At 54.4% G+C, this 23,471-nt stretch overlaps 8 protein-coding genes across 8 annotated transcripts; 4 read left to right on the top strand and 4 right to left on the bottom strand.

Moving 5' to 3' along the window:
• Positions 1–58: 58 nt before the first annotated feature.
• On the top strand, positions 59–1,071 carry CCMA1212_000142 (uncharacterized protein; the record flags this gene model as incomplete). The annotated part of the gene is made up of 4 exons (XM_073697627.1): positions 59–133; positions 214–347; positions 415–571; positions 820–1,071. The coding sequence occupies 4 exons, from the start codon at positions 59–61 to the stop codon at positions 1,069–1,071; spliced, it is 618 nt and encodes a 205-aa protein (XP_073563888.1).
• Positions 1,072–2,162: 1,091 nt separating this feature from the next.
• On the top strand, positions 2,163–3,684 carry CCMA1212_000141 (putative glycosidase crf1; the record flags this gene model as incomplete). Its single annotated transcript, XM_073697626.1, has 3 exons — positions 2,163–2,265; positions 2,370–2,683; positions 2,872–3,684. 3 exons carry the CDS (start codon positions 2,163–2,165, stop codon positions 3,682–3,684), a joined length of 1,230 nt encoding a protein of 409 aa, XP_073563987.1.
• Positions 3,685–4,896: 1,212 nt separating this feature from the next.
• Positions 4,897–6,879, bottom strand: CCMA1212_000140 (uncharacterized protein; the record flags this gene model as incomplete). The annotated part of the gene is made up of 1 exon (XM_073697625.1): positions 4,897–6,879. One exon carries the CDS (start codon positions 6,877–6,879, stop codon positions 4,897–4,899), a length of 1,983 nt encoding a protein of 660 aa, XP_073563988.1.
• Positions 6,880–8,297: 1,418 nt separating this feature from the next.
• On the top strand, positions 8,298–12,438 carry CCMA1212_000139 (Ubiquitin carboxyl-terminal hydrolase 2; the record flags this gene model as incomplete). The annotated part of the gene is made up of 4 exons (XM_073697624.1): positions 8,298–8,433; positions 8,490–9,973; positions 10,085–10,472; positions 10,553–12,438. The coding sequence occupies 4 exons, from the start codon at positions 8,298–8,300 to the stop codon at positions 12,436–12,438; spliced, it is 3,894 nt and encodes a 1,297-aa protein (XP_073563386.1).
• Positions 12,439–12,954: 516 nt separating this feature from the next.
• On the bottom strand, positions 12,955–14,109 carry CCMA1212_000138 (Methylglutaconyl-CoA hydratase; the record flags this gene model as incomplete). The annotated part of the gene is made up of 2 exons (XM_073697623.1): positions 12,955–13,552; positions 13,697–14,109. 2 exons carry the CDS (start codon positions 14,107–14,109, stop codon positions 12,955–12,957), a joined length of 1,011 nt encoding a protein of 336 aa, XP_073563385.1.
• A 1,233-nt stretch (positions 14,110–15,342) lies between these two features.
• Positions 15,343–16,338, top strand: CCMA1212_000137 (J domain-containing protein 1; the record flags this gene model as incomplete). Its single annotated transcript, XM_073697622.1, has 1 exon — positions 15,343–16,338. The coding sequence occupies one exon, from the start codon at positions 15,343–15,345 to the stop codon at positions 16,336–16,338; it is 996 nt and encodes a 331-aa protein (XP_073563394.1).
• Positions 16,339–16,599: 261 nt separating this feature from the next.
• Positions 16,600–18,554, bottom strand: CCMA1212_000136 (uncharacterized protein; the record flags this gene model as incomplete). The annotated part of the gene is made up of 3 exons (XM_073697621.1): positions 16,600–16,823; positions 16,884–17,829; positions 17,904–18,554. 3 exons carry the CDS (start codon positions 18,552–18,554, stop codon positions 16,600–16,602), a joined length of 1,821 nt encoding a protein of 606 aa, XP_073563393.1.
• A 1,075-nt stretch (positions 18,555–19,629) lies between these two features.
• Positions 19,630–22,705, bottom strand: CCMA1212_000135 (Hydantoin utilization protein A; the record flags this gene model as incomplete). The annotated part of the gene is made up of 2 exons (XM_073697620.1): positions 19,630–21,072; positions 21,134–22,705. The coding sequence occupies 2 exons, from the start codon at positions 22,703–22,705 to the stop codon at positions 19,630–19,632; spliced, it is 3,015 nt and encodes a 1,004-aa protein (XP_073563392.1).
• Between the last annotated feature and the right edge of the window lie 766 nt (positions 22,706–23,471).

Raw genomic sequence — 23,471 nt, 5'->3', positions numbered from 1 at the left:
CATCGCTTCTTCATTCAAAAAAGGTACGATATACGATACTGTCTATATCTAGACCACCATGAAGCTGTCCCTCTCCATTGCCCTCGCCTCGGCCATCGCCGTCCTCGCTGCTCCGGCTCCTCTACCCACACCTGTAAGCTACGCACCCATCACGGCATCTTGATGAGCCCCAACTCCCTGAACCCTTCTAAGCTAACAACTCCCTGGTAATAGCCCGGAATCCCCTCCGAAGACACGGCGAGAACCCAGCTCGCCGGCCTCACAGTCGCCGTCGCGGGTTCCGGCACGGGATATTCCCGCGACTTGTTCCCTACCTGGGATGCCATCTCCGGCAACTGTAATGCTCGGTATGTCCAGGTGTATATGGAGAGAAAGATGGAGATGTTAACAAGTGGATTGTGGGGGGTAAAACAGTGAATATGTGTTAAAGCGAGATGGCGAGGGAGTCCAGGTCAACAATGCCTGTGAGGCCCAGTCCGGGAGCTGGATCAGCCCTTACGACAATGCCAGCTTCACAAACGCGTCCAGCCTGGACATTGACCACATGGTGCCTCTGAAGAATGCCTGGATCGTGAGTCTGCTTCTCTTCGTTCTCCATGGTTTCAGTTTTTTTTTCTTAAGCCCCCTTTCTTCCCTCTTCGTATCGTTGCTCTCCGATATATCCCCTTGAGCTGGTCATCTCTTGCCTCAAACAATATCCTCAACATCTCTTCTCAAACATACTCATCACTGCTCACGATAACGCCCAATCTACTTCAACCCCCCCCTGAATCAATATCCTCTCATCACACCACACCAAAACTAACCCAACTCCCCCAGTCCGGCGCCTCAGCCTGGACCACCGCCCAACGCGAGGCCCTCGCCAACGACGTCTCCCGCCCCCAGCTCTGGGCCGTGTCCGCGACCTCCAACCGCTCCAAGGGCGACCGCAGCCCCGACCAGTGGAAGCCCCCGCTGACCAGCTTCTACTGCACGTACGCCAAGTCGTGGATCGACGTCAAGAGCTTCTACGAGCTCACCATTACGAGTGCCGAGAAGACGGCGCTGGGCAGCATGCTGAATACGTGCTGAGAAGCCCAATGATGATGGATAACGAGGATATGATGGATTGTAGTCATTCCGTTTTATTTTCGTACTGTATATTACTTACGCTATTGTTCATGTTACTGGATGTGCTTCCAATGGTATTTCTTCTTCCACTGCTCTCGTTGTGCCTCCGTATACGGATGCCTGCAGAGGAAATCGACGCGAACGTCCCCCTTCCTCTCAGCATTGTCCAAAGGCCAAATCTTTCTTCCACAATGCTTTCATTGTAACAACAAACACCCTCTTCTACGGTTAGCCGTGAAAAAAAAAAAAAACACGGGGGTCACAGGCTCATCGCGTGGAAGCCATTCCGTTCGCTCCGCAGCCGAGAGCCCATGAGTTGTCAAAGGTTACAGTGGTATCTTGAAAAGAGGGAGGCCGGCAGTTGTTTGATGTCACCTGTCAGACATTTCCGAAACAGCGTCTTGTATCACAGCCCTTTTTCCCATCAATGTTGGGGGATTGATCTTATTCAGCATCGTGAAGTTTGCATATGTAGGTATGTTGAAACAAATGGCCAACCAAGTCTCCAGTGCCATCCAATATTTGAACTACTTATCATGTAGCTGGCATATCAAGAGTCACAAATCTTCTTCTTCTTCTCTTGCTCAGGCTGTGTAAACTGTATCGCCTCAGCCCTTTTAGGCCATCAACGAGATGCTAATTACACCATCACCCCCCCCCCATACACCACCACAAGATTGCCATCAAAGGCCGCCTCCCTATCTAAAAGCCAGCATCCAGTCTATTTCCCCTTACTTCTCCCCCCCTGTCATCATACCATGCCGCCAGTTGTGCTTCATCTCACCAGCCATGCTGTGCCAGGTGATTCACTGCTACATGTGCACCATCATGCGGCCGAGAGAAGAAAGCTTGTCAAAACCAAACGAGCCTGCGAGAAGGCAACCAGCCGCGTTGCTTTTTCTCCCTCGAGTATAAAACCCAAGTAGAACTAATCATCAGCTTCTTCCCTCTTTCTTTGACGAGCTTTGAGACTTTATCGCCCATTTCAGACCACTGCAGAATAGTGACAAAACCATCGAGCTCCAACGGTCCCACCACTCAAAGCCTCAAACATGCTCCTCCGCTTCCTCCTCCTCCTGTCCAACCCCCTAGCCCTCCCCGTGCTAGCCAGCCTCAAAGACCTCTCCCACTGCGACCCCCTCAAGAAAGACGCCCGTAAAACATTCCCCCCCCATTCCAAACTCCAATTCCCAGCCGCTTCACACACACTAAAGAGCTAACTCTCTGCTAACTCTCTCCATGAACGTAAAAAAAAAAAGACTGTCCCCCCGATCCCGCCTTTGCTACGGAAACCTCCTTCGACTTCACGCGCACCTCCTGGGACGACGACGGCTTCACCTCCTTCTGGACCGCAGACTCCTCCACCACCCAGGACAAGCGCCAGCTCGCCCTCAACAACATCGACGGCAGGGGCGCCGCCTTCACCGTCTGGCAGGACGGCCAGGCGCCCACCCTGACGAGCAACAAGTACCTCCTCTTCGGCAAGGTCAGCGTCCAGGTCCAGGCCGCCAAGGGGCCCGGCCTCATCACCGCCATTGTCCTCAAGTCGGACTCTGGAGACGAGATTGACTGGGTAAGTCGATTCTTCTCTTCATATCAGCACGCTCCCCCTTCCCCTTCCCCTTCTCCTCCCCCGTTTTCCCTCCCCAGCAAGCTTTCCAACTACCTCAACTTCCCTCTCCCTCTCTCTCCCCCCCTCTCTCTCCTTGTTACCCATTTTCAACTCAATCCTCACCACTCAAAAACACCAACAAACAACAGGAACTCCTCGGCGCCTACGAAAACCAAGCCCAGACAAACTACTTCTACGACGGCCAGCCCCTCTTCAACACCTACAACACAACCCACCACCTCGACGCCTCCTCCTTCGCCCGACCCCACAAGTACGCCATCGAATGGACCCCCTCGAACCTCACCTTTTCCATCGACGACGTCGTCCGCAAGACCTGGCATTCCTCCAGCGACTTCGACTCTGCCGACCCCGGCTCCTCCGTCATCCCGGCCTCCAAGTGGCCCCAGACCCCCATGCAGCTCAAGCTCGGCATCTGGTCCGTCTCCAACGCGAGCGACCCCGGCACCGTCTCCTGGGCCGGCGGCCTGCCGGACTGGTCCGGCCGCGAAGCAGCCAAGGATCCCTACGCCGCGCGCTTCCTCTCGATCCAGCTGCAAGACTACGCCGGCGGGTGCAACGAGACCGACGGCAGCGGCATCGAGTACCTGTATGACGAGCGGACGGCCGGCTGGCAGGGCATTGACCTCAAGGGATGCGCCAACAGGGCCGCCCCGGGAGAGTACCCTCCCCTTCCGCCCCCTTTGACAACGTCCTCAGGTGGCAGCTTCTCCTCCTCCTCCTCCTCTCCTCAGCCTACGCAGAGCGAGCAATCGGCGTTTCCCACCGAAACTGCCACCAACGGCGGCGGCGAGGGCCGGCCAACGCAGGCGACGGGCGATCAGAACCCGGATCCCTCCGAGGCCAGCGGCAGCGACGACAGCGGCAATGCGGCTCTGCCGAGCGGGAGACCATCTTCGCCGCTGGGCGCCGTGGTATTCCTCCTCTGGCTTCTCGCCGTTTAAGTAAAAGGAGGGAGGGAAAGGGGGGGTGGGGGGGGCCAAGTAGAGGAATAGGAGAAAGACGAGAGGTTGAAAAGCACATCCACCACGTGTTTGCGTTTGTTCGGGATTTGGTATTTCTCTCCACAGGATAATCAGCTTGATCTTGAGTAAAAGAAGAGACATCGGTGCTCAAACGCCACGAGGCACCGGGCCCTTCGCTCTCACGCTCAGTAGCAATGATGATTGCTTGACACACAGTTCCGTAAAAAAAGCCCCGACTTCTTCACCTCTGACGACGCAGGGACTCGGGCTTCGCTGAATGCAAAATGCAATGACCGCTCTGCTGCAGCAGCCATCGCTCTGTTTGGTTCCATAGGCAAATGCTCGCTTGTGCTTCCAACATTCCAAAACGCTGTCTCAGACAGGCAACTATCTAGCATCCTAGCAATCTAACAATCTTTACTACTGCTATTAATATTATAAGATAAAAGAGTCTACTCTCTGCTACTATTATTATATTCTTCTAGTATTAATATTATAAGATAAAAGAGTCTACTCTCTGCTACTATTATTATATTCTTCTAGTCTTAATAAGAGCTGCTATTAATGCCTAGTAGATAAAATATAAAAAAGTATATAGACTTAAGGCGCTAGATCGCTAATCTAAGGTGCTAGATAGCTATTCCCTTAGAGTTAATATTAAGAGAAGCTCCAGCGAGAAATATAGGTGAAAGACTGCAGACGGTGGAAGTAGCCGGTTTCCGGACAAGGCTCTGAAGAAGAGCCAACGTTTGTATATTCGGTCGACCTTTTTGGCTTGAAATCAACTGAAACTGATTAAAGATATAGAGCGCTAAGAGCTATTCTACCTGAGGTAGTAGCTTCAGAGGGATGTAGCTAGATGCTTGGGTATCTAAAGACCAAAAGGAAATGGGGAAAAAAAGAGAAGAAGAGCACTGAAGATTCCGTATCCGAATGACCGCAAACTGTGATGCAACGCCATAAATGGACCCTTCCGACCTCGCCCGAAATTCCAAATGTAAACAACAGAAACTTTTGATGGTAGCAAGATTTCCAGCGCCGTTTCAACCGAACCTCTGTCGTCGTGATCATCGACGAGTAAATGGCCTCAATCTCATAATGATGAAGAACCACGCAACACGAACGCAGCAGGCCCTGCCTTGCCTAGCCGAGAGGGAAAAGAAAGAAGAGCAAAGAAATGAGAGGAAATCCTCATTCCGGGGAAGAGATCTCGTCAAGAGCCTTCCGCCACTGCTCTTTCATATGCGGCTGATTGATCGTCTCCGGAGCATGTCTTGCCGTGAGTTCGTCCCAACAAGCACCCACGTCGTATAGATAGAGCCTCAAGATTGGGCAGTCTCTTTTCGTTACGAGGTCCCTGAGCACTTGCAAAGGCGTCTTGCTACGGCGATTCTTGTGATTGGGAATTGCGCCTCGCCAAAGCACTTCGTATGCATCGTCCCTCGCTTGCGCGTCCTTATAATTCTTGTCATTCTCCAGCCTGTCGATTATGCAATGCAGCAGGCCCTTTCCATCGTCGTGAATGTAACCGCCATCAAAACCCTCCATTTCCAGAGCGAGATTGAACCATTTGATGTGGCGTTTGCGATCAAGGAAAGTCTCCGCTGCAGACCTCTCGGCCGTCGTAGTTGTTGGGAAATGCTCCTTCAATCGCTTGAAGAGCGTTTCATCTCTGCCGAGCACGGCTTGATACATAGAGTCGATGGCAGTTTGAGAGACATGACTCTGATACTGTGGTATGAAGGTATCGAGCAATTTGCGGAAGCTGGAAGTTTTTGCCCACTTGACGAAGACGGCGTCGACCTCCTGAGGCACAAGCGGTGCCTGCAGCTCGAGGAGAAGCTTGAAAAACTTTGGTGGGCGTTGGTCATATTTCATGACGCAGGTTCCCAGCACAGATCTCCCGCTGCGAAAGGGAATTGCCAGGTCTGCACCTTTTCCAACAAGCTGGGTAAAGATCTCCAGGAGTCCATTGCTGTTGTTTCCCCTGCATATGACGTCGCAGAGGGCATGGAGTATGGTGATTCCTTCATCTGGTCTCTCGTTGACGTCGGCCCCATGCTCCAGAAGCAGTTTAATCATGGCCCCAACATCTTGGATTGGCCTTTTATATTCGTCGGGGATCTGTTCAATGGCCTTGATGGTGCAGGTCAACGGTGTCTCCCATGCTCCTCCAGGGCCGTAGTTGCTGACTTTTGCCTTGTGGGACTTGATCAGTCGCTCTGCGGTTCCATCATACCACTGCCGTTCTTGTGCAATCTTTGACATGAAGCGGTATGCGATAGCTTGCGTCAGTAGAGTCCTTCCAAACTCGTTCACGACCTCAATATTGGCACCGTTGGCTATGAGCATTTCGAGGGCTTTCGTATTGCGTCGGCGCAGGGCCAGAAACAAAGGCGTCGACCCTTGTTCGATTGCAACATTGCCGAGCCCAGCAAACGTCTCAAAGTAAGATCGATTGGCATGGTCTGTAGCCTTTACGCTGGGGTTCGCGGAGGCGACATGTAGAATGTTGAGGGTGCCTGGACTATATGCAGTTGCCCTTTCGTTATTGATTGGAACCGTGAGCACAGGCGAGGCACCAAATTGCAGCAGCAGTTGGATCATCTCTTCATCCCGAAAGACGAACGGAACAAACAGAGGCCGCCACAGGCCACGATCAACAGCACGCCATATGGTGGTATCTCCCAGTTCCGGTGCGTATGGGACGCAGTCCCGAAATCTTGGCGACCCAGGTCTTGCCCAAGCTCGTCCCAAAGCATTTACCCTAGCGCCGTGTTCCAAGAGTCTCCGGGCTGCTGCGAGATTCCCCCTGGAAGCGGCCAAATGGAGAGGCGCGGCCGTAAATGAATGATCCGTGCCATATTTGTACATGCGATCCACGTCCCCGCCATATTGTATGGCGAGGTCCAAGACTCTGGCGACGGCCTTGTCGGTAACTAGAGTGGTTTTTGATGATGCAGCCCAAAAGATGGCACGCGGTCGCTGATCCTCGGCATCCTTTCTGTAGAGAACCGGGGTGACAATCTCGTAGAACAGCTTGGAGACTTGAGCCAAGCAGCCAAGAGTCTTGACGGAGGAGCGTCGAATGATGTCGGACTTGAGTTCAGCTGGGAGAATACTAAGAGGGTCTCTAGGGGCCCAAGGGACGTATTCGCGGTCAAGGAGAGCCATTGTGCAAGTCACAGTCCAGAAGCGCAGATGGGCGCTGTGGAGATGCTGGAGGAAGAAGAAAAGAAAGGTCGGGAAGGGAGAGGAGCGAGGATAAATAGGTGGGAGGGCGAGTTGATGCCTGAGGAAGGGCGGTGTAAGAGGCAGAAACAATGCCCAAGGAAGTGAGCAGCAGCCAGAGGAAGTACAGCTGCCACAGAGGTAAGTACATGTATATGATGGTTAGTTACCTTGTTTGATGTCGCGGCGTTGCAATGAGGTCACCAAGCTCGTCTCGCCCAGCTGAGGGTATTCAGTCTGTTCAGGCGAGCCTGATGAAGGGAGAAGCTATCTAGCATTACGCGTATTCAACTAGAATGCTGGATAGCCACTCTCTACTGCTATACCTACCTTATGTTATACTAGGTAGGTGCTAAGATGGTGGGAAGAGCATGTAGCAAGACTCTGCAGATATAGCGACAGTGGCAGAAAGCAATACTATCCACTTCTACTTCCAGTAAAGTAGCAGTAGAAAGCATATCTGGATTGCCTTGCTAGGTAGGAAGTCAGACCGCCATTATCCAGGTACGCACCACTGGGACTGCCAATGTAGGAGATGGGGGTAGCAACTCTCGCCCAAACAGTGATACCTCACTCCATTACGTGCTTTGACGAAATGAGGCGCCCAACTCTGCCCGCTTATCATCAATGTATTTAGAGAACAAGGAAAATAACTCTGGAGATTGCGGTAAATGGTCAGTTGTTCGGTATGCAGGTGTCGTGTTCAGTCTCCTTTCCAGGACCCAAAACATCCCAGTGAAGTTGAATCTCAACTGACGTTGAACCAAGCGCATGCCACAGAACGTGCTGACTCAGCAGGGATCCCCCGCCAACAACGCCAAGCGCCTCCCGCTGAGATAAACCGCTGCCGTCACTGCTCAGCCCTCGAGAGGCTTCCAAGCTTCCAACAAACGAGGCTGCGTCAGCCGACGGTGATTTTCGAACAACGACCGCGCAATTCGGGTCGCCACCGGACACGCAACAAACTAGACTCTACCGCAACGCCCTACGCCGCCTGCGTTCCTTGCCCGAGGCTGGTCTGCTGCTACAAAAGACAGCTGCAGCCGCCTGTCGAGCCCTCGATGCCCTGGCCAGCCCACTCGCACCACCAGAGACTCACAGGCCAGACCAGCGGCGGCCGCGGCTCTGCAGCTCGTCTCCGCGCTCTTATCCATCTCTGTAGCGATTCCATCGGCCGTCGACAGCTGCAGTCGCCAGCATTGTAGAGCACGACGTCGGGCGCGGCGTTTCGCCTCTTGGGCGAGCCTCTCTTGCTACCCCTCCATCCTCGATAACCTGGCGTCATCCAAGCAAACGCCTCTTCGTCTCGACCAGCCCGTCACGTATTACCCACGTCGTACACGCCCTACACGCCATACACAATGGGAGCAAGATACGACCTGCGGTCGCAAGACCCCGAGCCCCTCGCCTATGCCGCGCTGCCGGGCACGCAATCCGGGTTTGTGCCAACCAACCCGACGCCAATGAAGTCTGCCCTGGTTGGGCGGGATGTCATCGGTATGCCCCTCCTGGTGTACGCTGACCTCGACTCTCCTCACTGACGGCGCGAGTAGGATGTCACCCGAGCCGCTGGATATACGAGCTGATCAATAATAACTTCACTGTCTGCGACCTCTTCCAGCGAGCCCGAAATGCCAATCTAGATAGCCACTACAACTGGGAGCACCCTCACCAGCTAGTCATCAATGGAAACCAGTCCTTTTCAACAGCGTCGTCCAAAGTTCTGTCGGCCATCTGCCTGGACTGCCATTTCCACTTCATGTTCCGGGTCGAGTGGGAACGCGACCAGGAGGACTTGTCGTGCCATCACAGCCAGAGTCAGTGGCCCATCGGTGACACCCAGTTTCCTTGGCATCATCTGGCTTGGGCCTGCTCCGAGGATGAGAAGCGCATCACGCAGGAGCGGTCAAAGTACTATCCGCTGCTGGCTCGCGAGTTTTTCGTCTGCACCGCCGCGCCATGCACGGTGCAGATCACACTCGAGGTGTCTGAACCGCGGATGCCGTCATCATGGGTGAATCTCCTGCTGGACCACGAGACAATCCTTCGGCAGCTCAAGGCTGCGAGGGAAGACGAGCCCCAACGGTATGAAAGTGCGACAGACGACTGGATCTATCAGGCACCGTCAAATCTAAACACCTATCTGAAAAACCTCCTGGAAGCGACCCCTGATTCGGCCAGGAGCATATCAAAGAGAAACAAGCGGTTCTACGTATTGTTTGGCCCACGTTGCTTCCACATATTTCGAGAACTTGAGTTCAAGGAGGTGGTGGACATTCAGGATGGGGTCGACGAGGGTTCGTTCACGCCAACAGCTCCGCCACCAGCCGAAGGCCCGTTGAAGAGCACGGAAATCAACACCTATCGCGCGTATCTCGAAGACGTCCGTTCCGAAGTGCAGAATCTCATCTTCAAGTCTGGAAACACGGCAGAAAGCCCTACATTCTGCATCACCGCCCTGCATAATCATTTGGGCTGCGCGGAAGTCCCCCGCGTCAGCGAAAATGCGCTGGTGAATCTGGAACGGTACAGGCTCATGGGAGTCTTACCGACACAGTCCAAAGAGATCGTTGTGAATGCCTACAAGAGACAATGGGATCTGCTCCCCTCTAGGCGAAGAGACTTGGTGGAAGCATTAATGGCCATTGCGAACGATACAAATGACGACCTCTTATCCGACTATGCCATTACCCAATCGTCCGTCTTCGAGAGCCAGCTCCAGAGACACAGCGGAGACGACGATGACGGGCTTGTCGCTCAGGCGTTGGAGTACTTTTCGCTGAGCCCGCCAAACACCCACAGCGCGGACGCCATACTCCAGGCATTCAGGGAAAAGGTGGCGCGAGACCCCTTTGATGCGAGCACCGCCAGGAGCATGCTCCTCTTAATCGCCAGGTCTTCCAAGGATGACTCCTACCAGATGAAGCTTGTTCTGGAAGCTGACCCCAAGATGACGCTGGAGACTTGTAAGGTAGTCCTTCGCTTGAAGACTCTGGATGGACCCTGGGAAGACATGGTTCGCGCCACCAAAGAATTGGTAAGTTGACCAGTCTACAAACCGTGGAGTCGAAGGGGGGGGATAGTGCCAGATTCACCTAACCCCCATCATTTGGATTGCCGACGTGTACTAACGGCAGCAACTTCTCAGCTAAACAATGCCTCCTCAAGCGAAGCCAAGGCTACATACCTCGACGCTTTGGACTCCATTGCCGAGCACACAGCTTCACCGTCACTTAAGCAGGCGGTATTGGAACTTCGCAATGAATTCAACCTTGGCATTTCTGAGTCCGACGGTACCGTCTCTAGCGATCCAAGGGCGACCAACTTGGACCTCCCCGTGGGACTGCATAATATCGGCAACACTTGCTACTTGAACAGCCTGCTCCAGTATCTCTTCACCGTGAAACCTATCCGAGACATTGTGCTCAACTATGACAGCTTGCGGCTAGGTTTAGACGATGAGAGCATACGACAACGCCGACTCGGTGGTAACAAGATGCAAATGGATCGCGGAGAAGCCGTTGTTGCGCAAGCCTGTAAGTCTCGCAAATTCCCACGAGATATAGCTGCGTCGGAGTGAAGCGCGCACGATGGCAACCGCTAACTCAGCTGCTAGTTGCCGAAGAGATGGCTACTCTCTTTGAGACTCTTCGTACCTCTGACCGAACCGCCACCCGGCCGTCTCAGAGACTGGCAAACGCGGTTCTGCTGTCAACACACACGCTACTTTCTAGCCCCAAACAGTCCTCGGAGACGCCCATGGCTCCAAATCCTCCGCCGCTGCCTGCGCGTCCATCACCTGCTCCCCCAACGAATAGCAACGACGATGTCAGCATGGTCAACGTGTCTGTCCAGGCTGTCTCGGACTCGCTTGAAACTCAAAGTAGCTCTAGCACGCAGACTCTGGTCAACCAGGATGATGCACGGTCCGATCACTCCTATGAGAAAGTGGAGACTGTCATAGAAGAAGCAAGCCAGCCTGTCCAGGTCGTTACGGGAGGCTCGGGCGATGATATTTCGATGGTCGAGGTCCCGCCGGACGACAAGAAACCTACTGTCCTCATGGATCTTGATGAGTCCAAAGACACACCCGTCAGCGCAGGGCAAGATAATCATGACATCGACATGACTGACGTGGAGAAGCCTGAGACGGTGGACCAGAAAGTCCTCAACGCCCTCGAACATCAGAAGAGGTCTTCGGGAACTGACCAGCAGGACGTTGAGGAAGTCATGGGAAGCATTCTCAATCGTCTCCAAGCAGCAATTCGCCCGACATCCGTTGATAGCGAGACGGGCATTCAGCTGGAGAAGATTATGGAGACTTTCTTTGTGACAACGGTCAACTACACCAAGAAATTCGACGAACAGGAGTATCAGCACGAGATTAGCTTTGATCGGTCCATTACGGCGTTCCCAGCGACCGAAGGCCCGTGCTCACTATACGACGCCCTCGGGAGGAATTTCGACCAGCAGATTTTGGAAGACAGCAAACTTTCGCGATACACTGCCATCAGGACACTGCCGCCCGTGCTACACATTCTGATCCAGCGCTCGCAGTCCATGGGCAACAAGAACGGCAACCCGGTTGTGATCCCGGAAACACTGTACCTGGACCGGTTCATGGACGCCCCTCACGATTCGCCCATCTTCCGCCAAAGAGTGCAGGACTGGATAACGGCAGAACGGATCGGTGACCTGAAGTCTCAACTGTCCAAAGTGGTGGCCAACCCTCGATACATGACATTCCTGCAGACGTACGAGAGCGAAGATGGAACGGCCGAGGACGCGACGAATGAGCCCCCGATGGGAGCTGACGAGCCCTCCAAGCAGAAAGAGCCTTTGGAGAACTGGGATTTTGATGGGCCCGTAGAAGATGACTTTTTGCTGGTTACACCGGCAAATACCAAGAAAGCAGCTGCGTCCGGAGCATCCGTGACCAAGTTGGAAGATATTCAGAAAACGCACGCCACGGTGCTCGAAATGATGGAGACGGAACTGCGGCAACGGCAAGAGACGCTGGACAAAAGCCTGAACAGCCAGAAGCAGATTGCGTACCGGCTTCACGCCGTCATCTGCCATCGCGGCCACTTGATGTCGGGTCACTATTGGGTCTGGATTCACGACTTCGAGGCCAACGTCTGGAGGTGGTACAACGATGCGGACGTGAAGGAAAATAGAGACACGGCAGAGGTGCTGCGGACTCTCAGCACGAGCGGAGAGCCGTATTACCTTTGCTATGTCCGCGACGAAGACAAGGAACAATACGTCAGCATTCCCAAGAGGGAAATTCCCAAGGAGCAAGAAGCAGACAAGCAGCAACAAGGGGAAGACGGGAACAAGGCGGACGAGGAAGCACCGGCCAACGAGGCTGAGGCGACGGCGCCTTTGGCAGTGTCGGACAAGGATGGCGACGTCGAAGTCGGCGACGCAAGGCCCGCAGATGGCCCAGAAGTCGTTGCGGCAGTGGACGCAGTAGCCAAAGAGCCGCACCAAGAACCTTAGAAGAGCATTGCTTGGCGGATACGAAGCCGCCTCTAAGAGACGAGACGGATAGAGGGGATGCTTGCCGTTTTGTCCACTGCCATGATGGTTGAGAATGCAAGGAGCATTCTCAGGGGAGAAACTAAGGAGGGGATAAGGCTTACGAAATACACGAAAAGAAACGGGTAAGGGCAAGGCAAAAAAAGAAAAAAAAAAGATGAAAGAAGAAAAAAAAGAGAGCCTGGGGTGGCATTGCCTGTCAGCTAGCATTATGACCAGACAGTGTCAGGTTTGTTGGTATTTCATGTAGCGTAGCATTCCTGAGGATTATGTATATTACTAGAGAGCAAGGCGTAGAGGGGGGGGACTGTCATAGCTTTCCATCTCTCACGAAAGGGTATCAACATCCACTTGACTTGAATTCTCTAGATGTTGCCTTGCTTGCGGATTTATCTTATGGTTGCTTTGTAGGATTAATGCTATATGTACTTTTCGGACCTCTGGAATTGCATATATTGTTGTCGAGACGGCCCTGGATTACCGGCCCTTGAAGACTGGCTTCCGCTTGTCCTGAAACGCCCTGAGAGCCTCATTCCTGTCCTCGGTGTTGACGACCCTCTTGTACATTTCATTCTCCATCTCCTCCCTAGCCCAAGCAACAGCCTGCAAGGCGGCACGAATGGCGACGGGCCCGCCCTCGCAAATCTCCTGCGCCAGCCTGACGGCCTCGGAGAGCGCGGCCCTGCGCGCCGTCTCTAGTATGGCGGCACCCGCACCCGACCCGTCGGAAGAGTCGCGCTCGTCCTCGGGCAGGACCTCGACGAGGCGGTCGGCGATGCCGAGGAAGTAGGCCTCTGGGGCGGCGACGCGGCGGCCGGTGAGGACGAGGTCGCGGGCGCGGGAGAGGCCGACGATGGCGGGGAGGCGGTACGTGCCGCCGGCGCCGGGGATGATGCCGAGGCGGGTCTCGGGGAGGCCGACGGTGGCGTTTGAGGAGAGGACGCGGAAGTGGGTGGAGAGGGCGAGCTCGAGGCCGCCGCCGAGGGCGAGGGAGGAGATTGCGGAGATTGTGGGGATCTGGAGGTTGGAGAGGTCGGTGAAGGTGCTGCGGAGGGTGGCGAGGAAGTCGGCGGTTCTGTTGGGAGTTGGCGGTTAGCTATTGGATGGTGTTGAGAAGAGGGAGAGTCAGAGGGAGAGGGAGAGTGAGTGAGAGGCAGGGGATAGAGGCATAGATGATAGATATATATATATAGAGAGAGAGAGAGAGGGAAAACGCAACTCTTCCTGGGTAAACCCGCGGCGCTCCTTCAAGTCGGCGCCAGCGCAGAAGCAGGTATCAACAGCGCTGGCCAGAATCAGGGCCCTCGTGGGACCCTTTTCGTCGACGCCGGCAGCGCCGCCGAAGCGCTGCGGCGCGGGAAGCTCCTCGCCGTCGGGCCCGTACTGGCGCTGGACGTCGTGGATCTCGGCGCGCAGGGAGGCCAGCAGGGCCTTTGAGATTGCGTTGCGGGCGTCGGGGCGGTTGAGCTCGAGGATGCGGATGTGGCCGTTGGAGGGCTGGCCGGCCGGGGAGGCGGGCAGGTTGGTGACGCGGATGAGGGGCTCCGAGGTGGTGGAATAGAGGCGGCGGCGGAGGGTGAGGGAGTAGGAGGAGGAGGAGGAGCAGAAAGGGAGGCGGATTCGAGGAGGCATTTTGTGGGTTTATGAGGGTTTGAGGGGAGAAAGCTGAATTTGGTCGGGGTGGGAGGGGATTGGAGGGGGGGAGAAGAAGAAGAAGAAGAAGAAGAAGAAGAAGAAGAAGAAGAAGAGAGGGAATGTGGTGATTTTGGAGGGTTTGGTGTTTTGAAGGTTTGTTCGGCTTAAAGGGTGACGTCGATGCGAATGAGCCGAGCTTGGAGTTTTTTTAGCGCGGCTTGTGTCGGAGCTTGAGCTCTGGCAGGGGAGACGGCATTATAGATTGCCATTGTATTCGAGGTCATGAAGCTGATTCAATCCGTTGAAAATATGAGAGAAAGGTACTATTTCATCATCTCTCCTCCGATGGTTGCCCTGTCTTCATGTTTCGGTATGTGAGCCCCAGGAGGACATACGCTGAAGCTGATGTGAAGCCGGCCACGCTGAAGCTCGACTAGCAGCAGGCCCGGCAATTGAACATGCATGGCCTTTGTACCATGGATTTTTTCAAACTGCTGTATGTACCTCGGCAGCTCACTTTTCTATTCGAGCCCCTTTGGCATACGCAATTGCTGAAAACATTGAGGGTACCAACAGGGTGCACAACATGTCGTCGTACCTTATCTACTCCGTGGTACTACGAGTATGCCAGAAATTGAAAAGGGACAGAAGTCGCCATGTATAATTCGTCCACCGTAAAAGTTGACTACTATAATACCGGCTTCTGTCCCAATTGACTCTTGACACGGCTTAGAAATCATCTGCCGCCAAACAACCTCAAATTGCAAGCTGGATAACCACTCCGAATTCACCAGATGACATAGTAGGAATTGTATACAGAAATCTAACAATCAAGAGGTTTCATCTCAATCATGTCCAAAAGCAATCAATTGCACGTTTCTCAAACCCTCGGCCACAGTAGAAAGTACTCATTCATCCGCCCCCCCTTGCCTCTTCGACGCTCCTCCGATAGGCTTTAGGCTCTTTTCCCCACAGCGATCCCTGACAGCGCGACTTTTGGATCGGAAACCTGCAGCCCAGGCCTCGTAGCGTCTCGTGCGCACCATTTGCCGAACGACATCATACATCAACCCGTCGAACTAGACTTCAATCAAAAAAAAAAAAAAACATCCCAACTCCGCCTCAACCACCCGCTCAACACCACAAATTCTCCCAACAGATAGAAATGCACCCTCACATCCGCCTCATATAATAATTTTCCCTTCCTTCTGACAAACAAGACCCTCCACCATGGCCATCAAACCGCCCGCCCTCCTCCTCCCCTCCCTCGTCTCGCCACTCTCCTCCAGCACGCACCACATCGCCCACTGCCCGCGCCCATCGCCATACTCATCGCCATCGCCATCACCATCCCAATGCCAGCAGCGTCTCAACAAGCGACGATACGCCAGCACCTCGTCATCACCCGCCGACCCCCCACCAAGGAAATGGTCCGACTCCTCCCCCTCCTCCCCCGAAGAAGCCGCCCACGAATGGCCCAAATCCCCCCGTCCAACGCCCTACGAAGTCCTCGGCATCTCCAACAAGGCCGCCGCCTACGATAAGCGTCGCTTCTACCACCTCGTCAAGCTCTACCACCCCGATACCCACGACCACCATCATCATCATCACCACCACAACCACCATCATTCATCATCATCATCATCGTCATCATCATCATCGTCAGCGACAAGTATACAGTCCCTCTCCCCCGCCACCCGCCTCGAGCGATACCGCATGATCGTCGCCGCAAACGAACTCCTCAGCAACCCCCCCAAGCGCCGCCTGTACGACGCTCACGGCATCGGCTGGTCCCACGGCGACCAGCCCTCGTCCCTGCGCGACATCGACAGGTCCTGGCGCCACCAGCCCGGCTCCGCCGCCAACAACGCCACCTGGGAGGACTGGGAGCGCTGGCGCGAGGCACAGCAAGGAGGAGGCGGAAAGTCGGGCGAGCCCGTCTACATGTCGCACGGCGCCTTTGCGTCCATCGTCGTCCTCTTGTGCCTCGTCGGCGCCATGGCCCAGACGAATCGCGCAGAGGCCAGCGGCGCGCAGTACGTCGGCTGGGCGGACCAGCACAGCGCCGACATTGGCGGCAGGCTGAGGAGGAACGGGTCGGCGGTTGCTGGCCTGAGCAAGGATGAGAGGGTCGACTACTTCTTGCGGGAGCGGGAAAACGTAAACTTTCAGTTTGTGCCGAGCAAACACGACGCAACCCACCCACCCAGGCCAACCGAGGTGTAACGAGCGGGAGAACTGTGTCCTCAAGTCTCGGCAAGAGGAGAGGTCCATCATCCAGTGACCAAGACTCTGTGTATAATTATAACTTATGATCTAACGATATCTCTATTCTATCACTCCGGTCGTCTCTGCATGATACGTACATTATCCATCGACTTCAAGCCCAGTACATACATATTAGTTCCAATTATAAATACGCTACATTCATCATGGCGGCGTTAGTCATTATCAAACAACTCGTACAATCGTGAAAGATAAACTCCTTCAGTCTCTTGAACCTGGGACAAGCCGTTCCCTGGGTTCGAAAAATAGCGTCTCTGGTCGAGAGTAGGCTGTTCCCGCAGTCTTCAGGTCCGGCCTGAGCGTCTCCTCGGGCCGAAGCGTTTCCTCGTCGTCGTATTCCGATATCAACCTATTGTTAATGACGTTGTCGATACGCAGGCGCGGCGGGCCAGAATTCAGCCGCTCGCCGTTCTTTGGAGGTCCGGCTGAAAGAGTCGTCAGAGCAAGGGGCGGGATGAGCGTCAACGAGCAAGGACTGGACTTACATATGATGAGGTCTATCAGCTTGACAATGACGGGCCCCCAACAGGTAATGGCAATGATCTGCCCATACGACCACTTGTTGGCCTCAAAGCTCTTCGCGTTGATGACCGTGACCAGCGAGACCATGTATAGAATGTTGATCAAGAAGTAAGACACTTCAAGGCCCCTCCAGAAGTAGACGGTGAATTGCTTCCAGTGCCGCTGGTAGCTATTCTCGGGCCATCGACCGGGCGTCCAGCGACCAAACCTCAAGTGCCTCGTCAAGTGATGTTTCCGCAGCGTCCAGCTGAGCTGATCAATCACAAGCGCTATGAAGGCGACGCTGTCCAGTGCCAGAAACACAACCTTGTACAGCAGCGGATGAGGGAAAAAGGTCAGGTGCAGCCCCGAGACGCCATGCGTTGCGGCGCAATACGTCCGCGGGCTCGGGTTGTTGCCGCACGCGGCAATGCTGTGCTGCTGCTTGAACAGATCAAAGGTCGACCCGAAGCTGATCTTCTGCGTCGATGCGATAATGGCCAACAGATACTCTGCGCAAAACCCCAAAAAAGTATGCCAGTTGCGGATGCCTTCGTTGTGCAGGCAGACTTGGACGAGGAACATGGGGAGAACCCCATTGAGGCTGACGTGGAAGGCGACGGCGCCATTGACGATGATCTCGCCCCAGAATGTGCCTTCCTGAGAGTTGATGACGATGGCCAGGATCGAGGCGATCTGCAAGGCGAAGACGAACCAGCACTGGGCTTCCTGGAACTCGACCAGGGTCGTGGCCATGGCCACGCTGGTTCGCGACAGGGGAGACGTGTCTCTCCAGACCAGTGACTGGGCGCGGGTGAGGCTGAAGGGCTGCCGCTTCTTCTCGGTACGGCGTGCCCAGATGGTGAAGCCCTGGACGGCCAGGTACAGCGATCCCGAGAAGCAAACTTGAAGCACATAGGAGATTAGCACCTACGCCAGCAAAGTTAGTTTCACAATCCAAATCTCCAATATTGGCGAGTCGCTGGCTGCTGTGGTGGTCTTACCCCAGGCCCAAAGATATCAGGGTCAATATTCGCAGGGATATCTGGGCAAAAGGTATCCATTGCTTCGAATACTTGATCGGCGGTGGAATGGTCTCTGGAAAGAGCTTTGATCGAGGGATCGCATGACACGCTTAACAAGTCAGTCCCGCATGCTGCCTGGGCACAGGTGATGAACGAATCAAGAGTAGGCTTGTAGTCGAAATCGGCGAGGTTGCCAGAGCCCATGATGCTGCTAGCATTCTGCTCCGCCTCGGGTGTGATGTAGTAGCTCTGAGTGTCATGAGTCCAGTGGGAAATGGAAGCCAGCGCAATGCAATTATAAAACGTCTCGAGGGAGCCGAAGAAGGTGTCGGTACGGTTGCAGGCCCGAGTGCAGTCCTTGACGCCGTCAATCTCGCAGCCGGTGCTGAAGAGCAAGATGCTCTGGTCCCCGTCAATGCTTGCTTGGATCATGTTCCTGAAGCTGAAGGCATCGTCATCCGACTTCCCGACCGCGGCCAGGTCGCGAAAGGGGAAGAAGTCCAGCGTGCCCCCAATCTCGGGCTCAATGACGACTGTGAGCGGCAACGAAGATGCAGTAGCTGCCGCGGGAATCGTGGTCGAAACAACCAACGACGGGGTCAGACTGCTGCTAGTCGTAATCATTGCCATGGCTCCTCCGGAAGACCGCGCGTCGGCCCCCGGCGACGATCAAGGCCGAATGCCAAAACCATAGACTAGACGCCCCCTAGCAATCAATGCCTTGTGCGGACGAGTCGGCCTGCTCGACCAGTGTCCTCGCTAGAGTTGCACCAACAGCTTGGAGCCCGCCAGAGTCAGCTAATGGCCTGCAGCGAAAGTCATCTCCCAGCCCACGATGGTACAAGGAAGACAGAGTCGGTGAGGTCGGCGAGGAGGCGCTGCTGTTTTGCGATGCTTCTTTATATCATACTGACAAATATTCCCTGAAGCCGGATAAGAAAGTGATTTGCTGTCACTTGTCCAGTAGTGGGTCGATACGCGGCCAGGTTCGTTTGAGCCAATTGAGTCCTCCGTGAGAAACAGGCATCATGTCGATAGCCAGCTTGGCGACTGCTGGGCCCCGGAAGCGATCAGGTCACCGGAAAGATACCGGCCTGGTCGGTGAGATCAACATACTGGCCGTCGCTGCGAGGCACGCTGTCGGGCCTGCACATCATATATCAGACACAAGGCCGAGCCGGGGTTGACAGAGCAGACGAGATCAGATTCTGCAGGGTTGTCTCCAACTAGCGACCCAAGCAGCGATGCTGCAGTTGCTGCGCCTCCCCCGGATTTCGACGCCCGCCATTAATCTTGCGGTGCATGACTGGGCTTGCCAGTGGCAGCTAGTCCAAGCACAGCGCAGGAGGAGTAGGACGGGCGCACTTGAGTTTGTGCGGCTAGAGAGCCAGTGAACGCGGCTTTGTCCTGTTTGCTGTCAATGTAATTGTTCCTTTGAAGATCTTGAGGAATTGTTCCTTTGAAGAGCTTGAGGGATCCAGGACGAGGAAAGAAATGAATCCTTGCTGGGAGAATTATTGCAGGTCGTTGATTATGACTAAGGCGGCTCGAAAGAAGGTGCGGCTGCCACGTGCGGGGAGTTTCCCTTCCTTCCCTCTCTAGTCCTCCCGATGTACAGTGACATTGGATGCTACCTAGAGGTATACCTACCTTACTACCTTAGTAGGTACCTCCATCTATCAGACGGCTCTATCGAACCCATCAATCAAACGACTACATCGAACTCATCAATTACGCTCCTCGGCTTCACAAACGCCCCCAAGGGACGAAACGCCAGGTGGTCAATCCCGAATCCCGCCGGACCCCCGATATCGATCCCTCTCTGGCTCCCCGTCCATTTATCACTCGCCGCCAGCCCCAAGACAACCACCAGCAGCCCGTATCTGTATTCTGGAGTGCCGATAGCCTCGCCGTTCTGTGCGTCAATCACTGTGATGAGGTCCGGCGCAATTGCCAGGACATCCTCCTGCTGCTCGTCTTGCCCGTCGTCTCGGACCCTGAGAGCGGCAATGTTCTCGTTCTTGAAGGGAATCTTGATCCTGCCCTGGAATGACGGCGAAGCGGCGCCATCCTGCTGGAGGCCATCGTCGTCTTGTCTCACATCGACGCCCTCGATGAAGCACTCGCCATACACATAGCCTCCTCTCAGCGTCCTCTCAACGCCCACAATCTTGCCCTTCCAGAGAACCCGGCCAGCGCCTCTCCCGCCGCACTCTTCAATGATGGATTCGGCTACGTTGTCGACTCTGTTCTCCTTTCGGGCTCGAGCAACGCCTCGCCCGATCCTCCAAGCTTGGGAAATGGTGTGCTCCACCACCCACCGCTTCGTCTCTGCCCCTGTAACCGGCGACTCAGCACAGCCCGTGTGTGATCCCATCTGTGCAAGAGCCGCTCGTAAAATGCGCTCAACGGCGAGGTCAGAAGTTGCTTTTGGCATGACAACAACGTTGCCATTGCCGTCGGACATGGCGATGGGAGACCAGATGGGAGACCGCTCGTTGAAAACCACGGGAGTTGTCTGCCACTTTGTCGGATAAGCCCGTCCCATCCAGTCGCCATCCACGGCGGGTAGGTTCATATTCGTGCTGGCGCCCAGTATCATTGCCTGGAGGCCATTCCCGCCTCCAATCTCGATAGAAATCATATGAGTGGCCGGATTGGGACACACTCTGCACAGCTCCGTCTGGGCTTCCAGAAGCTCGTCGGCGGGCAGCTTCTCGATGCCAACCGTAGGGCTGCCCACGCCTCCTCCACAGCCGACCTGATCGTTGTCGGCAAGATCGTGCGGATTCACAACCCTCACAATGGCCCCATTTCGGAGCTCCTGCTTGAGACGTACTAGGTGGGAATAAGGGGACCCTCCACCACCAGTTCCAAGGATGTAGCAGCCCGTAGCGATCCATTCGGCGTCGGTCTCTGAGATGTACCAGACGCGATTCTTGACAGTTGGCCTATATGCAGAGATGTCCATGTCCATGTCTGTATGCTGCTTGGGTGTCGTCTCGGGCCGCTTTGGCAATCTCTCATACTGGCTCATGTCATTGTCACTCTCCTCGTCATCCTCCCCTGGAGCTTCCTGTGCCTGGGCCTTTTCTAGGTCAAAGTCGCCTGCTGCACGAACGATGAATCTCGTCTTGTGAGCGATATACTGCTCACGATCTCGGGTTAGCCTCAAGGATTTGACCATCAACCATCTGGAGACTGCTAACCTGGAGCGGAAGGGCTTCTTTTTCCACAACCTCCACCGACGTACGAGATGCCCCGGCAGATATTGTCCTCTCAATGGCTTCATTGCTAATCTCCTCCAGTAACTGAGCATTGGACTTGTGCTCGGTGGATTTGACAGTGTCCACAACTGCACTGACTCTGGCCATGGCTGCTCCAATCGCGTTCGCCACTTGTGACCACTCCGGCTTCAACACTCGACTTGCACCCCTAAGCTTGTTGGGCGATAGTATAGCACCGCCGCCGACAAGCAACACGGGGATGTCGTCAGGAGACGTTTTCATCTTGTCAATGGCCTTTTCAATCTTGTTCTGAAGAGCTTCTTTGAAAAGGCCCAGCTGCTCGTCAGTTAGGATATTCTTGGCAAGTTCAGCATTGCCAATGCCCAAATCAGGATTTGCCTGGACCATGCAGTCAGTAGCAGTGATGGTACTGCCGCCGAAGACAATTGCCTCTCGCTGAAGCTTGTGCCCGACGCTATCCGGTCCCACGGTTAGATCTCTATCACTCTTTCTGACAATAGACCCTCCGCCGAGACCAATGCTCTTGATATCCGGACAAGAGAAGTTCACCCTGATACCTGCAAGATCGCTATAAGCAGCCTGCTGCCGGGGAAAGCCATTTGCATGAAGCAACCCGACGTCCGTTGTTGTTCCCCCAATGTCGACGACCATGACGTCTTCGGAAATCTGGCCCTGGGCAAGGAGCGCCGCACCTCTCATGCTGTTTGTTGGGCCACTTGAGAAGGTTCTTATGGGTAGCTTTGCCGCCATCTCCTCTGACAAGACGGTCCCGTCGTTTTGCGTGATGAAGACGGGACAGTGTAAGCCCAGGCGCTTAATCGGCTCTTGGAAGCTCTTGATGGTCTTCCTAGCAAAGGAAAGAATGGAAGCGTTCAGGATGGCGGCGTTTTCGCGCTCCAGGAACCCCAGGTTGGCAACGTCCTTGGAACAAACAACATCGCACGCGGGCAGCTCTGCCTTGACGATGGCTGCAGCTCTCTCCTCCTGCCTTTCAATGGTGTCTATGGGGCTGAATACTCCATTGATAACAACACTCTTGATGCCCTTTTCGCGGATAATCGCACATTGCTGTTTAATCTCTCGCTCGTCAATGTCCGAAATGAGGTTGCCATCCACCTCCAAGCCCCCCCTGAGCAGTGCGTAATGGCCCAGAATCATCTGCCTCATGTCATCCGGCCAATCCACACAAGGAGGCGCATGCTTCGAAAAAGGTCCGCAGAGCCTGAGAACGGCCACAGCAGCCAGTCGCGAGGCATCTCGTTCCACGACGGCATTGACGAAGTGAGTCGTGCCGATGGTTACACTAACGACCTCAGACGGACTGATGGCCGCAGACTCGAACATGGCGGTGATGGCATCGTTGATCCCGGCGCTGGGGTTCGTCGTTGTGGGGGCCTTGTGCCAGGCGAGGATGCCTTTGCCCGGGGATGACGCCTGGAGGGGGTCGAGGATGACGCCGTCTGTGTTGGTGCCGCCGACGTCGACGCCTATGCGGAGGTGCCTGGCAGTTTTGGTGGGATCTGTGCAGGGCATGGCGATGGGGCGTGTTTTGTTGTTGATGGAGGCGAATCGTTGAGTGGTCTGTTGTATTAGTTGAGGTGAACGTGTGATATGGAGCGTTTTATCTGTAGATCAGATAAGATGGGAGCTGCAGCTGCATCTCCACTCATCTAAAGTACCTATGTACTGTAACCTCGAAGGACCGGCTTCCCTATTGCGGGGTATGTACTATGATTATGGCTGGTATCAAGAATGATCGGCAATGAGTGGTGATGATAAGAGGAGAGGTTCAAGAATGAGAGATTTCTTGTTTGCTGGCATCGTGATTGAAGGGCTCTTACTTATTGCCGTAGTACACTTGACGATAGGTACTTCTCATCAAAGCTGCGATAGAGGCTGGACGTTCTCTCCACATTTCTCATATAAAGTGCCTCATCTTATGAGCTTGTCGGGATCTTAGCCATAGGACAGCTTAAAGAAGAGAGTAGCAGTTTGGCATCCCAAGTTTACCTCTAGATATAAAGAGCTATATAGGTTTTTTTTACTAAGGTATGTTTAATCGAGGTTTTAGCCTGTATTAGACTAGAAATATATAACGGAAGTAGTAGAAAAAAGAATTCTTTTCTTCTACATAGAGTAGTAGGAATGGTAGCAGGAATAGAGATATTTATAAATAGGTAAATTAAGATACTAGGTAGCTGAGCTAGAGTGCTGGATAGCCACCTAACTGGCTATGTAAGTAAGCATGTAGTTACTTGCTGTTACATAGTGTTGAGATATTCGAAGTATGTAGAATCAC

This window comes from Trichoderma ghanense (genome assembly GCF_004382785.1).
Source record: "Trichoderma ghanense strain CCMA-1212 chromosome Unknown scaffold_0, whole genome shotgun sequence".
NCBI lineage: Eukaryota > Fungi > Ascomycota > Sordariomycetes > Hypocreales > Hypocreaceae > Trichoderma > Trichoderma ghanense.
The sequence above is the reverse complement of the archived record's forward strand: the minus strand, read 5'-3'. Positions and strand labels throughout refer to the sequence as shown.